The 17,308-nt window shown below is 42.7% G+C and overlaps 1 protein-coding gene across 1 annotated transcript in view; it reads left to right on the top strand.

The window, feature by feature from the left end:
- Positions 1–10,065: 10,065 nt before the first annotated feature.
- Positions 10,066–17,308, top strand: part of LOC135503660 (adherens junction-associated protein 1-like) — a 28,967-nt gene continuing 21,724 nt past the window's right edge. The window contains exons 1-2 of the mRNA XM_064921812.1: positions 10,066–10,145; positions 15,033–15,784. Coding sequence (XP_064777884.1) covers positions 15,037–15,784 — 748 coding nt within the window. The 5' untranslated portion in view covers positions 10,066–10,145; positions 15,033–15,036. The remainder of the gene's footprint in view (positions 10,146–15,032; positions 15,785–17,308) is intronic.

Genomic DNA, 17,308 nt, shown 5'->3' with positions numbered 1-17,308 from the left:
GGCAGTGGCTCGGGTGGTTGATGTCCTTGATGATCTTTATGGCCTTCCTGTAACATCGGGTGGTGTAGGAGTCCTGGAGGGCAGCTAGTTTGCCCCCGGTGATGCGTTGTGCAGACCTCACTACCCTCTGGAGAGCCTTACGGTTGAGGGCGGAGCAGTTGCCGTACCACGTGGTGATACAGCCCGCCAGGATGCTCTCGATTGTGCATCTGTAGAAGTTTGTGAGTGCTTTTGGTGACAAGCCGAATTTCTTCAGCCTCCTGAGGTTGAAGAGGCACTGCTGCGCCTTCTTCACGATGCTGTCTGTGTGAGTGGACCAATTCAGTTTGTCTGTGATGTGTATGCCAAGGAACTTAAAACTTGCTACTCTCTCCACTACTGTTCCATCGATGTGGATAGGGGGGTGTGCCCTCTGCTGTTTCCTGAAGTCCACAATCATCTCCTTAGTTTTGTTGACGTTGAGTGTGAGGTTATTTTCCTGACACCACACTCCGAGGGCCCTCACATCCTCCCTGTAGGCATTCTCGTCGTTGTTGGTAATCAAGCCTACCACTTTTGTGTCGTCCGCAAACTTGATGATTGAGTTGGAGGCGTGCGTGGCCACGCAGTCGTGGGTGAACAGAGAGTACAGGAGAGGGCTCAGAACGCACCCTTGTGGGGCCCCAGTGTTGAGGATCAGCGGGGAGGAGATGTTGTTACCTACCCTCACCACCTGGGGGCGGCCCGTCAGGAAGTCCAGTACCCAGTTGCACAGGGCGGGGTCGAGACCCAGGGTCTCGAGCTTGATGACGAGCTTGGAGGGTACTATGGTGTTGAATGCCGAGCTGTAGTCGATGAACAGCATTTTCACATAGGTATTCCTCTTGTCCAGATGGGTTAGGGCAGTGTGCAGTGTGGTTGAGATTGCATCGTCTGTGGACCTATTTGGGAGGTAAAGCAAATTGGAGTGGGTCTAGGGTGTCAGGTAGGGTGGAGGTGATATGGTCCTTGACTAGTCTCTCAAAGCACTTCATGGTGACGGAACTGAGTGCATTTACATTTAAGGGCGGTAACCAGTCAAATTGTGAATTCAGCTCAGTTAAATCCTTAGCTTTCTTGGGAACAGAAACAATGGTGGCCCTCTTGAAGCATGTGGGAACAGCAGACTGGTATAGGGATTGATTGAATATGTCCGTAAACACACCAGCCAGCTTGTCTGCGCATGCTCTGAGGGCGCGGCTGGGGATGCCGTCTGGGCCTGCAGCCTTGCGAGGGTTAACACGTTTAAATGTTTTACTCACCTCGGCTGCAGTGAAGGAGAGACCGCATGTGTCCGTTGCAGGCCGTGTCAGTGGCACTGTATTGTCCTCAAAGCGGGCAAAAAAGTTATTTAGTCTGCCTGGGAGCAAGACATCCTGGTCCGTGACTGGGCTGGATTTCTTCCTGTAGTCCGTGATTGACTGTAGGCCCTGCCACATGCCTCTTGTGTCTGAGCCGTTGAATTGAGATTCTACTTTGTCTCTGTACTGACGCTTAGCTTGTTTGATAGCTGTACGGAGGGAATAGCTGCAATGTTTGTATTCAGTCATGTTACCAGACACCTTGCCCTGATTAAAAGCAGTGGTTCGCGTTTTCAGTTTCACGTGAATGCTGCCATCAATCCACGGTTTCTGGTTAGGGAATGTTTTAATCGTTGCTATGGGAATGACATCTTCAATGCACGTTCTAATGAACTCGCACACCGAATCAGCGTATTCGTCAATGTTGTTATCTGACGCAATACGAAACATATCCCAGTCCACGTGATGGAAGCAGTCTTGGAGTGTGGGGTCAGCTTGGTCGGACCAGCGTTGGACAGACCTCAGCGTGGGAGCTTCTTGTTTTAGTTTTTGTCTGTAGGCAGGTATCAGCAAAATGGAGTCGTGGTCAGCTTTTCCGAAAGGGGGACGGGGCAGGGCCTTATATGCGTCGCGGAAGTTAGAGTAACAGTGATCCAAGGTTTTTCCACCCCTGGTTGCGCAATCGATATGCTGATAAAATTTAGGGAGTCTTGTTTTCAGATTAGCCTTGTTAAAATCCCCAGCAACAATGAATGCAGCCTCCGGATAAATGGTTTCCAGTTTGCAAAGAGTTAAATAAAGTTCGTTCAGAGCCATCGATGTGTCTGCTTGGGGGGGAATATATACGGCTGTGATTATAATCGAAGAGAATTCTCTTGGTAGATAATGCGGTCTACATTTGACTGTGAGGAAATCTAAATCAGGTGAACAGAAGGATTTGAGTTCCTGTATGTTTCTTTCATCGCACCATGCCTCGTTAGCCATAAGGCATACGCGTCCACCCCTCTTCTTACCAGAAAGGTGTTTGTTTCCATGTCTGAAATGTGCTGTTTAAAAAAAGCTTGATTTGATTTAATATGCATTGTCCTCTTACGACAGCATAACTGTTCACTCCAATAGCTCCTTTTTTCAGCAACCCCTCTAGATGACTTGCTGGCTTAAATTGACCAAGGACAATACAGATTAGAGACACCCCATTTCATGACACAAGGTGAGACCCAGATGCAGACACAGGAGGCAGATGGTTGGAGTCTTACAATATTTATTAATCCAATAGGGTAAGGCAAGAGAATGGTCGTGGACAGGCAAAAAGGTCCAAACCAGTTCAGAGTCCAAAAGGTACTGAAGGGCAGGCAGAATCAAGGTCAGGGTAGACAGGATGATCAGGCAGGCAGAAAGTAGTCCAGAGTCAGGCAGGGTCAAAACCAGGAAGACTATCAAGAAGAGAATAACAAAAGGAGTACAGGAAAAACACGCTGGTTGACTTGACTAACATACAAGACAAGTTGACACAGAGACACCGGAAACACAGGGATAAATACACTGGGGTAAATAAGTGACACCTGGAGGGGGTGGAGACAATCACAGGAACAGGTGAAACAGATGAAGGCGTGACACCCCTTGATGAGGTTGTGCCCTCCCAATCGTTTTGCTTTGTCACATAGTTGCTATAGAAGGTTGCACCCGGCAGATCAATTCTTCTCTATATTCTAGTCAGGATCGTGAAAGGTCAATTCCACGGTAACAAAATGACGCTGAGACTCCGATTGTTCACTTGACAAAGCAAAAAACATTGATTGCAAAGTTAAACAAACCATACAACTCTATGCACAAGGACTACTGTTAATAATTTCCACACATTTTGATTGACAAAAACACATTTACTCAAAGAACATTGCAGATGTAAAGTTGGGTAACAGAATGACAGTACAATCTCCCTCAGTTTTTTATGTTACCATTTTTTCCAAAAACTCTATGATATGACACCTTGAGTTTGAAAGTGAAGTGGATTAAACACCCGGGAACAGAATGATGGTAATAGGACGACATCATCGGTCCAAGATCTGTACTATACAGAAATGCATAATTATGAATGGCATTCTCATTATGGTGATGTATCCTGAATAGGTACACAAATGAAGACAAATGTTATATCCTTGTTTGCATGTTTGGGTATTATTCTACACACAGGCTATTATTCTAATGAGAACCAAATCTTTACCAATCATAGTTTATGCAAGTTTGGACATCACAGTAGAGCACAACAGAGCTCAGTAGAGTAGAGTACAGCACAGCACAGTACGTTACAGTATCTTACAGTACAGTAAATTATACTCTACTCTACTCTACTCTAGTGTACTCTACTCTAGTGTACTGTATTGTACTGACATTTTCTCTACTATACTCTACTTTTCTTTACTGCACTGTACTGTGCTCTACTGTACTGTCCTGTGCTGTCCAAACTTGTGAAACAGATGGGTTCAGATTTGTAATGACCAAATTTAAGTACTTTTCAACATCCATGGACGTCTGGTTTCGGTCTGTGCTTAGTGCGTGAGAGGGCTGGTTACAGGTAATATAAAGAGAGGGGGCCGGGAGAGATTATATTAGAGAGAGAGGTTGTCCATATTGTTTTCACATTCTTGCTTTGACCACCATGCGACAGAAAGACAGAGAAAACATTGAGCCAACTGTGGTTTGTGACTACTATGAACTCCCATTGTAAATATTAACCAATTCAGTTGCAGTCATTCTGATACAGATTTTTTGGTCTTTCTGTTACCAATTTGATAACAGAATTACATGTTTAAATGTTTAAACCAAACTGTTATCAGTAGAGTAAAAACCCTATAACTAATTGGTAGGTCTACCTCTATGAACTTTCTGAACTCCTCCCTGTGCAACTGGGTCCTGGACTTCCTGACAGGCCGACCCCAGATGGTGAGGGTTGGTAACAACACCTCTGCCATGCTGACCGTCAACACCGGGGCCCCCAAGGGACGTGTGCTTAGCCCCTCCAGCACTCCCTATTCACCCATGACTGCACGGCCACGCACAACTCACACTCAATCATCAAGTTTGCTGACGACACAACAGTGGTAGGCCTGATCAGCAACAGCGATGAGACAGCCTAAATGGATGAGGTTAGAGACCTGGTGGAGTGGTGTCAGGACAATAACCTCTCCCTCAACGTCAACAAAACCAAAGAGCTGATCGTGGACTACAAGAGACTGATCATAGTGCAAGCTCCCATCCACATCGCCTGGGCCATAGTCTGGACAGTCAAAAGCTTCAAGTCCCTTGGTGTCCAATCACTGAGGACCTGAAATGGTCCCATCACATCGAAAATGCGGTGAAGAAGGCACAACAGCGCCTCTTTAACATCAGTCGGCTGAAGAAATTTGGCATGGCCCCTAAGACCCTCATGAACTTCTACAGATACACCATTGAGCGCATTCTGTCGGGCTGCAACTACACCGTCCTCAACCGCATGGCTTTTCAGAGGGTGGTGTGGTCAGCCCAACACACCATCAGTGGCACGCTGCCTGCCCTTCAGATCATTTACTGCATTTGGTGTCGAAGGAAGGCTAAGAAGAAGATCATTAAGGACTTAAGCCACCCGGGCCACAGACTGTTCACTCTGCTACCGTCTGGCAGATGGTACAGGTTCAACAGAGCAATGACCCAGAGGCTTGGAAACAGCTTTCATCACTAGGCCATCAGACCATTGAACAGCTATCACTAGCCATCTTCCTGCCCGGTACTCAGTCCTGCAGCTTAGAGACTTTTGTGCACACATACCCCCACACACTCACACAAAACATACACACGCAGACTCTTGCACTCACGTATACACTCACACCCGTGCATACGCCCATACTCACAAACACACACACACATACAGCCAATGCTGCTGTCCCATGTACAGTATATAGAGACATGAAACACTGAACACTTCCTGTTTCTTTTATACTGTTATTCACACTTTATTTACATACTGTATTCTCAACATAGCTCAGTCTAATATATCTACAACTGTACATCACACGCTTGTCATAGAAAATATGCCTACTGCTGAACATACCTATCATTTTTAGTATATATTTTCAGTGTTTATATGCATAGATTGCATTTAGATTACTGATACAGCCTTATTTGGTTTGTTAATTGGATTAGTTCTGACATTTCTTCATTTCATTTTTTATTCATTTTTGATTATTGTGTATTTTACTGCAATTAGGCCCTAGTAATATAAACATTTCGCTTAACCCGCTATAACATCTGCTTAAACTGTGTACGCAACCAATAAACTTTGATTTTGATTTGAACAATCATCATTCTCCCTCATGTATTATAAAATATAATTGTCTTAATTAAAGATATGAGTTTTTGGCAATAACAACTAGGTAGTATGGGGTGGCAGGTAGCCTAGTGTTTAGATTGTTGGGCCAATAACCGAAAGGTTGCTTGATCGCATCCCCAAGCTGACAAGGTAAAAATCTGTCGTTCTGCCCTTGAACAAGGCAGTTAACACACTGTTCCTAGGCCGTCATTGTAAATAATAATTGGTTCTTATCTGACTTGCCAAGTTAAATATACAACTATGTGACTGACTGCCTCATTTGTCTTATGTAGCAAAATTTTTAATTGTGTTTTTTACATTGGATAAAAGTAGAGACTCGAAAATAGAAAATTGTATATCATACACTGCAGTTGAGGAACAATGGGAAAGTAATTCTGCTTTGAAAGTAAACCCACTTTTGAGAAAATGGCACTTGAATGTTTTGATACCCCTACAGTGCCTTGCAAAAGTATTCATCCCCCTTGGAGATTTTCCTATTTTGTTGCATTACAACCTGTAATTTAAATTGATTTTTATATGGATTTTATGTAATGGGCATACACAAAACAGTTCAAATTGGTGAAGTGAAGTCAAATGAATAACATGTTTAAAATAATTATACAAAATAAAACCCGGAAAAGTGGTGCTTGCATATGTATTCACACCCTTTGCTATGAATCAAATCAAATCACATTTATTTATATAGCCCTTCGTACATCAGCTGATATCTCAAAGTGCTGTACAGAAACCCAGCCTAAAACCCCAAACAGCAAGCAATGCAGGTGTAGAAGCACGGTGGCTAGGAAAAACTCCCTAGAAAGGCCAAAACCTAGGAAGAAACCTAGAGAGGAACCAGGCTATGTGGGGTGGCCAGTCCTCTTCTGGCTGTGCCGGGTGGAGATTATAACAGAACATGGCCAAGATGTTCAAATGTTCATAAATGACCAGCATGGTCCAATAATAATAAGGCAGAACAGTTGAAACTGGAGCAGCAGCACAGCCAGGTGGACTGGGGACAGCAAGGAGTCATCATGTCAGGTAGTCCTGAGGCATGGTCCTAGGGCTCAGGTCCTCCGAGAGAGAGAAAGAAAGAGAGAAAGAGAGAATTAGAGAGAGCACACTTAAATTCACACAGGACACCAAATAGGACAGGAGAAGTACTCCAGATATAACAAACTGACCCTAGCCCCCCGACACATAAACTACTGCAGCATAAATACTGGAGGCTGAGACAGGAGGGGTCAGGAGACACAGTGACCCCATCCGAGGACACCCCCGGACATGGCCAAACAGGAAGGATATAACCCCACCCACTTTGCCAAAGCACAGCCCCCACACCACTAGAGGGATATCTTCAACCACCAACTTACCATCCTGAGACAAGGCTGAGTATAGCCCACAAAGATCTCCGCCACGGCACAACCCAAGGGGGGGGGGCGGGCAACCCAGACAGGATGATCACATCAGTGACTCAACCCACTCAGGTGACGCACCCCTCAAGAGGGACGGTATGAGAGAACCCCAGTAAGCCAGTGACTCAACCCTTGTAATAGGGTTAGAGGCAGAGAATCCCAGTGGAAAGATGGGAACCCGGCCAGGCAGAGACAGCAAGGGCGGTTCGTTGCTCCAGAGCCTTTCCGTTCACCTTTCCACTCCTGGGCCAGACTACACTCAATCATATGACCCACTGAAGAGATGAGTCTTCAGTAAAGACTTAAAGGTTGAGACCGAGTTTGCGTCTCTGACATGGGTAGGCAGACCGTTCCATAAAAATGGAGCACTATAGGAGAAAGCCCTGCCTCCAGCTGTTTGTTTAGAAATTCTAGGGACAATTAGGAGGCCTGCGTCTTGTGACCGTAGCGTACGTGTAGGTATGTACGGCAGGACCAAATCAGAGAGATAGGTAGGAGCAAGCCCATATAATGCTTTGTAGGTTAGCAGTAAAACCTTGAAATCAGCCCTTGCTTTGACAGGAAGCCAGTGTAGGGAGGCTAGCATTGGAGTAATATAATCAATTTTTTTGGTTCTAGTCAGGATTCTAGCAGCCGTATTTAGCACTAACTGAAGTTTATTTAGTGCTTTATCCGGGTAGCCGGAAAGTAGAGCATTGCAGTAGTCTAACCTAAAAGTGACAAAAGCATGGATGTGGGCCCTAAATAAGATCTGATGCAACCAATTACCTTCAGAAGTGAAATAATTTGTTAAATAGTCCACCTGTGTGCAATCTAAGTGTCAAATAATCTGTCACATGATATCAGTATATATACCTGTTCTGAAAGGCCCCAGACTGCAACACCAGTAAGCAAGGGGCACCACCAAGCAAGCGGCACTATGAAGACCAAGGAGCTATCCAAACAGGTCAGGGACAAAGTTGTGGAGAAGTACAGATGAGGGTTGGGTTATAAAAAAATATCTGAATCTTTGAACATCCCACGGAGCACCATTAAATCCATTATTAAAAAACTGAAAGAATATGGCACCACAACAAACCTGCCAAGAGAGGGCCACCCACCAAAACTCACGGACCAGACAAGGAGGGAATTAATCAGAAAGGCAACAAAGAGACCAAAGATAACCCTGAAGGAGCTGCAAAGCTCCACAGCAGAGATTGGAGTATCTGTCCATAGGACCACTTCAGCCGCACACTCCACAGAGCTGGGCTTTGTGAGTGTCCAGGAAAAAATAAGCAAACATGTTTGGTGTTCGCCAAAAGGCATGTGGGAGACTCCCCAAACATTTTGAAGAAGGTACTCTTGTCAGATGAGACTCAAATTTAGCTTTTTGGCCATCAAGGAAAATGCTATGTCTGGCGCAAACCCAACACCTCTCATCACCCCGAGGACACCATCCCCACAGTGAAGAATGGTGGTGGCAGCATCATGCTGTGGGGATGTTTTTCATCGGCAGGGATTGGGAAACTGGTCAGAATTTAAGGAATTATGGATGGCGCTAAATACAGGGAAATTGTTGAGGGAAACCTGTTTCAGTCTTCCAGAGATTTGAGACTGGGATGGACGTTCACCTTCTAGCAGGACAATGACCCTAAGCATACTGCTAAAGCAACACTTGAGTTGTTTAAGGGGAAACATTTAAATGTCTTGGAATGGCCTAACCTCAATCCAATTGAGAATCTGTGGTATGACTTAAAGATTGCTGTACACCAGCAGAACCCATCCAACTTGAAGGAGCTGGAGCAGTTTTGCCTTGAAGAATGGGCAAAAGCCCCAGTGGCTAGATGTGCCAAGCTTATAGAGACATACCCCAAGAGACTTGCAGCTAGACTTGCTGCAACAGGTGGCTTTACAAAGTATTGACTTTGGGGGGTGAATAGTTATGCACTCTCAAGTTTTCTGTTTTTGTCTTATTTCTTGTTTTTCAGAATGTAAAATATTTTGCATCTTCAAAGTAGTATGTTGTGTAAATCAAATGATACAAACCCCCACACAAAAATATACTTTAATTCCAGGTTGTAAGGCAACAAAATAGGAAAAATGCCAATGGGGTGTGAATACTTTCGCAAGCCACTGTACTGGAGAGATCTTCTTTGTCTACACCCATTCAGCACTGTTCACACCCACTTAAGCCTTAGTCCCACCCATCTCTTTAAGGATTCACATATGAGGCCATGTGGTAAACACACGCTATAGTAAAACAAGTCTAAGTTTATTTGTCACATGCACAGGATACAGAAGGCATAAACGGTACAGTGATAGTACTTGCATAGTAGCAATATCAAAAATAGAAAGTGTCCAGATAATTATCATTATTTTATCGTTATTAAATGACTCTTACCCGACACACTTGTCTAAATTGATGGGTCATGTGAAGGAAATGCTATAACCACCCCTCACCCACATCAAGCTAAGTGGATGGGTCACTATTGTCTAGACATGTACACATGCTCATGAAATACAATCAATGGCCGTAACCACCCCCAGACACACCTGTTCATTTGATGGGTCATGTAATATTACGGCCGAAGTGGAGTCTTTTGTTTAGACACGTAGATAGCTAGGTAGCTAGCTAGGTAAACAATGAACTGGCATAACCCCAACTCATACTACTACAAATACAAACATTGTCACAGCTGTAGTATGAATCTGCAGGTAGCTAAATCTAAGAAACTTGGTTCAATGTTAACTAGCTAACATTAGGCTATTGTCACGGTTCATGAATCCACTGCCTCCCTCTCTCTTTCTCTTCTCTCTCTCTCTCTCTCTCTCTCTCTCTCCCGTGTTTGTGTGGGCATGGTTCCCAATCTCGGCCTGATTGTCTGCGCCAGCTGGAACCACTTATCTTCCCTTTATATGTTCTGTAACCAGTGTTTCTTGTTGTCAGATCGTTGTTTCTTCCCTGAGGTTGTGTCGTGTGTCCGTGCTCTTCTCTTGTGTGGATTATCTGCTGTGCTCCTTCCTACTCATCCGGACACACTCCCCTGGGTTTTCTCAGCACACTATCATCGGAAGATGCGCCCGAGTCCCTGGGTCGGATTCCGTCTGAGTACAGTCTGACTGTCCTGTTGCTGCTGTGAACTATATTCATTAAACCATCGTTGCTTGCATCTTGCATCCGCCTCTGTATTGTTACAGCTATAACTAGCAATGCAATGCGATTTTATTTTTTTTACCTTTATTTTACTAAGCAAGTCAGTTAAGAACAAATTCTTATTTTCAATGACGGCCTAGGAACAGTGGTTTAACTGCCTGTTCAGGGGGCAAAACGACAGATTTGTACCTTGTCAGCTCGGGGATTCGAACTTGCAACCTTTCGGTTACTAGTCCAAATGGATTTCTGATTTGAATAATATTACTACACAGATCATACACGTAACCTTAGCTAGCAAGCCAGAAAGCTAAAGTTTGCTAGCTAACTAACAGTAGCTAACTAACAGCTAACTAAACTTTCTGACAAAATTAAAAACGTATCTGGAAAATTTAGCTAGACTTTTACATGGATGAACGCTTCATGGCAGACTGGAAACATTGAACTCCATTTTGTTTGTAGCTACATCTTGTTTGGCCTGCTTTGTGTCAAGTCACTTCTGTTCACACTGACCGTGGTGTGTGCAGAAAGTAGCCCATCACTTTTTCCTACTGATCTGACGATAGCGCCTGCTAAATTCAGGGTATTAATGTTGTTGAGAAAAGTAGTACAACTTTTGTAGTTCTTGATGGCTATCGTTATATCTTTTCAAAATCCGCACAGTAGACAGGACTGTCAACACATACTGAACAGCTCACGTTAAAGACAGAAGCGTGCTACATGGCAGACCAATCCAAACTCATCTCCTGTCATGTCCAGCTCATACATTAGTTCAGCCAATCATGGCTAGTGGGAAGGTTGCTTGCTTTTTCCATGGCTAAACCAACTAGGCTCATAATTTAACAATTGTATTCATGGAATACAAGTTTGTTATTAAAGCACATGAAAATTCACATGTTCCAGAAGGCATTTCTGCCCAAAGCAATTTTCTTCAGAAATAAATGTATACGTTCAAATGCTGCTCCTGTGAAGTAGTGACGTGCGACATACGCCTAGTTTCCTGAAATGAGTTACATATTTCCTAAACTTACAGAAGGCTTGTAATGTGTGGTGTACCGCACGACAGATCTCTAGGTCCGCTACTCTTTTCTATGTTTACCAATGTCCTACCACTGGCATTAACCAAGCATGTGTGTCCATGTATGCTGATGATTCAACCATATACACATCAGCAACCACAGCTAATGAAGTCACTGAAACCCTTAACAAAAAGTTGCAGTCTCTTTTGGATTGGGTGGCCAGTAATACACTGGTCCATAACATCTCTAAAACTAAGAGCATTGTATTAGGTAGAAATTATTCCGTATGTTCTAGGCCTGAATCTGGTAATGATTGGTGTGGCTGTTGAATATATCGAGGAGACTAAATTACCTGGTGTTACCTTAGTTTTGAAATTGTCATGGTAAAAACATATGGATTCAATGTTTGTAAAGATTGCGAGAGGTCTGTCCATAATAATAGATGCTCTGCTTTTTTGACAGCACACTCCACAAAGCAAGTCCTGAAGGCTCTAGTTTTATCTTATCTTATATATTGTATAGTCATATGGTCAAGTGCTGCAAAGAAAGCTGCTGCTGGACCAGAACAGAGCGACACGTCTTGCTCTTCATTGTAATCAGTGGGCTAATATTAATAATATGCATGCCAGTCTCTCTTTTGGTTTTAGTTGAGGAAAGACTGACTGTGCCACTCCTTGTTTTTATAAGATACATGAATGTGTTAAAAATTCCAAATAGTTTGCATAGTCAATTTACACATAGCACCATCAGACATGCCACCAAGGGTATTTTCACAGTCCCCAGGTCCAGAACCAATTCAAGGAAACCTACAGTATTATACAGAGCCACAAGTGCATGAATCCCTTCCATCTTATAAAGTGCAAGTGAACAGCAAATCTGGTTTAAAAAAACAAATAAAGCAACACCTCACGGCACAACGCCTCTCCCCCATGTGACCTACTTGTTGTATGTACTGACATGTATGTGTAACTGATAGATGCACACACACATTAAATACATGTTAATGTTGTTAAATATATGTAAATTATAAAGTATTTTGTCTGTAATGTCTTTTTCTTTATGTGTCGGACCCCTGGTAAGAATAGCTGTTGCCATTGGCGTGGGCTAATGGGGATTTACAAGCATTTCGCTACACCCACAATAGCATCTGCTAAACAAGTGTATGTGACCAATGAAATTTGATTTGATCCTAATAAATCAAAATCGAATAATAACTGCCAAACGAAATATAAGTCTTGATATTAGTTGGCAGGGGTCTTTACTTCAACATGATTGTGTTTTGATGTATTTGTAATACCTTTTAAGACTTTAAGACCCCTTTTCCATCTGTTTGATCAGAATTAAATTATTAAATTGTTTAGGATGGAAAATGGTTGAAAATGTATATATGCCTTTTCTTAACGTGTTCCCGCTACAGGTTCCCCAAGGGGAACCACCCCCCCCCCACTCAACTCAAACCGTGGCGCACAGAATGCAAAAATATTCTTAGAAATATTTAACCTCCACACATTAACAAGTCCAATAGCTCAAATGAAAGATAAACACCTTGTTCATCTACCCAGCGAGTCAGATTTCTAAAATGTTTTACGGCAAAAACATAGCACATATGTATATTAAACCACCACTAGGACACATACAATATGTAGCCATATTGTCAAGCAAAAGACACAATCACAAACGCAGGATTAAAAGAAAAATAATTCACTAACCTTTTGAAAATCTTCATCAGATGACAGTAATAGGACATGTTACACAGTACATTTATATTTTTTTCAATAATATGCAATTTATATCCATAAATCTCCGTTTACATTGACGCTATGTTCAAAAAAATGCTAAAAAATGTCCGGAGAAATTATAGATATATGGCGTTATCTGGCGGAGCTAACAGCAATACACATAATAAACTTTGACTAAATATACATGTTCTACATATAGTTAGAAAGATACACTGCTTCTTAATGCAACCGCTGTGTTACATTTATTTTTAACGTTACAGAATTCGTTCACTAGGCAATATTCTGAGGCGGCGCTCAGAAATAAGCAATATTTCTCTGCTCTGTTGGAGTCAACAGAAATACAAAATTACAACATAAATATTCCCCTTACCTTTGATGGTCTTCGATCAGAATGTAGTGGAAGGAGTCAAACTTACCCAATACATCATTTGGTTTCAAGTTGTGGGTCTCTGTATTAGCATATGCTAACAGCTTCAGCTGAAATGCACCCAAAATGACTTTTGGTCCCGCACAGTTGCGCATCAAAACTTCAAAATTACATATTATATGTCAACTAAACTGGTCAAACTAAGTGCAGATACAAGCTTTAGGATGTTATTAACGTACAAAACAATTGGCGATTCGACCGAATGAACGCAACTCTTCTCAGACAAAATGGAACAAAAGACTAGGCTGTATACAATTGCGCCAGGACGCACAGATATTTTCCAGTGACACGTCACTATTTTGCCCGCCAACGGGTCAAAGCTCCCGGGATTTTCCCCATTACTCGCCCTATTGAACAGACACATCCAGCCGAACAAACAGAAACTGATTCCAGATCCGTAGCTGGTTGGGAAGGGTGGGGGCGATGACGTCAAAGTTGGGGTAACTTTCCTGATGAGAGAGAGAGTTTGGGAGAATGGCTGCCCTGTGAGTTCTGCTTTACATACAGACATAATTCGAACGGTTTTAGAAGCTTTAGAGTGTTTTCTATTCAATAATAATTATTATATGCATATATTAGCAATTTTGGACAGATTGTTTTTCTGTTTACTATGGGCACGCAATTCCTCCAAATGGGGCAGTATTGTGCATAGCCTTAACAGGAAGTATAGACTCTTAGCTTTCATTTGACACCAAATTTGATGTTCTCTTATGAACTTCACATGTCAGTGCTTATGGGACAGGGTCCTGTTTATAGATATCAATCAGTGGAGGATTTGGAAACAGGGTAACATTTAACAGGTGTTTAAATGTTTGTTTGAGAGTTTTAATGATGATGTTAATGATGACTAAAGTGATAAAGAATGTATTCCTTCCAATGTTAAATGTAGTATTGGGGCGATGTCCTGTTTATAGATATCAATAACAGCAAAAACATTTAATCTGTCAATACTACCACTGAGCCCTCTTTTGAGACATGGCAATGGTGGCAGGTTTGACAGATTTGAAGTCTGTTGTTGTTGATATTTTATAAACAGGAAGTGGCCCCGCTGTGCATGCTGATGTCGTGTCTCTGAGTCTACCTTTAAGTTTTCATATTAAAAATCAAGCCATGTCTAATTCTGACTTTATATTATATGACACCCTTCAGTGCTATTTCGCAGCATAATCTTATTGCCCCTCGGGAATCAAGATGACATTCTATGCTGAATATTATGATCAGCTAAACTAGGCCTGACCTTTTTTTTTAAATCTTTTTTTTTACAGTTAATCATGACTGGATTGAAGAACTAAACCTGTAAAATCAAGGATAAATCCTTGCTGCATTTGACAGCACAGAGCATTATTTTAAAGCCTTAATCTTTGAAAATGTATTAAACTATTTTTTAAGTGTCTGACCTTTGCCATTTCAGGTGCTCAATTTGCCAGAGTTTAGTTAGTCAGAGAGCAGAATTTTGCCTGAGAGGAAAATTAAGATATGTCTGGATTTTAGTCCTAGATTAGGCCTAACGTGCTTTTTAGTCTAGGATTATGCTTATTGCATGTCTGGGAAACCAACCCTTCATCTACAAAACTACTACTATCCCTTTTGGTTTAAAATGTGCACCAACGCCATGTCTAAAATGGCCTCTCCTTTTCTCCCCAGTCCGATGTCTGCTCTACGGCCGGGGAGCTGTCTAGGGCGTCAGGTGTGGATCCTCCTGGCCATGACCCACCTCACCCTGGATTTCTCCCTGTGTAGCCCCCTCAGTCAGGGCCTGGGGATCAAGCTCATCCCCAAACCTGTGCCTCGCCCCCGGCCCCACTCGACGCCCCTCTGGGAAACTCCCAACATTCTCCATTGGAGGACTGTGAGCACTCTGGCTCACCGGCTCCTCAACCCCGTTCCACTGCCAGACAGCAGGGGAGGGCCAGTGCCAAAGGTCAGGGGTCAAAAGTACAGGAGACTGGCACACAAAAGACAGCCATGTAAGGAGTGCCGGTTGAAATACACATCCACCGAGGCGGGGGATTCAGCAGCAGCGGTAGGTCTTCCCAGGAGGAGCAAAACAGACGTGGTGAGGTTGTTACGGAGGGCTCGGAGACAGCTGAAATGGGACCCTGACGACAAATCTCAGGATGGCAGGACCACGACTGTGGCCGGATATATCGACTGGGGACCCACAGGGATGGAGGACAACTTTGACGATGGTGAGGGGAAAACGGCAGCCAACTCCACGCTGTCCACCAAGGCCTTGACCACTACTGTGGCCACCACCACCACTACCACCACCAAGAGCCCCCAGAGGACGTTCGCGGTGGTGACCACACCACACCCTAGGATGCTGACCACCACCAAGGCCAGCGTCAGTTTAGGGGAGACTGTCAAACCACCAAAGCCATATGGAGACACACCAGGTAAAACTCCTTTCCTATGTTTTCTATCATGCAATTTCGAAAGTTATTCATCTGTATTTCTATCCTGTTTTAAGTGCAGCTGGATTTGGCGTGTCAAGGCTAGTCAGGAAGACAGCAGGAGTGCATCACGTTATTATACACCCATTGCTAACTGTTTGAAGCAAGATTTTGGCACGAATTGCAGTTGTCTGGTACAGACAAGTAAAGAATGTGTTGAATATTTGTGTAAAATAAGTAAAATATCATTCAGGTATGTAAGTGTTCTTATTTAGACATATCTAGGGTATTGAGAGGGATAGGCCCCTCAAAATTGTTCAACTATTCAAAGCACATCTTCCCTAACCATCGGCCAATTAATATTTTAGGACACTTAATCTTTCCCCTGAATTTAAAGGAGCTGTGACTTAGAGCAAACTGTTTTGTTTTATTCAGCAGTTTTTGTTTTCAGAATAGGCATATGCCATGTTTATACCTCTGTAGTTACATTGCCTATCGTAAGTATTCACCCCCTTAGATTTCTTAACATTTTATTGTGGGATTAAAATGGATTTAATTGTCTTTTTTTGTCAACGATCTACACAAAATACTTTAATGTCAAAGTGCTAGAACAATTCTAAATGGAAAAAAATAAATGAAAAAATAAAAAACAAATATATCTTGAGTATTCACACCCATTAGTCAACACATGCTAGAAACACTTTGGCAGCGATTACAGCTGTGAGTCTATTTGGGTAAGTCTCTGAGCTTTGCACACCTGGATTGTGCAATATTTGCACGTTATTATTTTTTAAATTCTTCAAGCTTTGTCAACTTGGTTGTTGATGGTTGGTAGACAGCCATTTTCAAGTCTTATCATAAGATCATCTCCCAGTCTCTGGTGGAAAGCAGACTGAACCAGGATTTCCTTTACAGTTTTGCCTGAAAAACTCCTCAGTCCTTGATGACAACAAGCATACCCATAACAGGATGCAGCCACCTCCATGCTTGAAAATATGGAGAATTGTACTGAGTGATGTGGTGTTGGATTTGCCCCAAACATAACAATTTGTATTCAGGACAAAAGGTTAATTCCTTTGTTACATTTTTTTGCAGTATAACTTAAGTGTCTTGTTGCAAACAGGATGCATGTTAAGAACTACTTTTATTCTGTGCAGGCTTCGATTAGTATTGTAGAGTAACTACAATATTGTTGATCCTATCACAGTCATTAAACTCATACTTTTTTTAAATCACCATTGGCCTCATGCAACTCAGTTTGGAAGGATGCCAGTATCTTTGTAGTGACTGGGTGTATTGATACACCCACCAAAGCCAAATTAATAACTTCACCATGCACAAAGGGATATTCAGCTTTTTTTTTTACCAATCTACCAATTGGTGCCCTTCTTTTTGAGGCACTGGAAAACCTCCCTGGTCTTTGTGGTTGAATCTGTGCCTGAAATCCACTACTTGACTGAGGGACCTTACAATTACAGTATGTGTATGTGTGGGGTACAGAGATGGACATTAAAAATCATGTTAACT

This window comes from Oncorhynchus masou, chromosome 18 (genome assembly GCF_036934945.1).
Source record: "Oncorhynchus masou masou isolate Uvic2021 chromosome 18, UVic_Omas_1.1, whole genome shotgun sequence".
In the NCBI taxonomy this organism is placed as follows: Eukaryota; Metazoa; Chordata; class Actinopteri; order Salmoniformes; family Salmonidae; genus Oncorhynchus; species Oncorhynchus masou.
The sequence above is the reverse complement of the archived record's forward strand: the minus strand, read 5'-3'. Positions and strand labels throughout refer to the sequence as shown.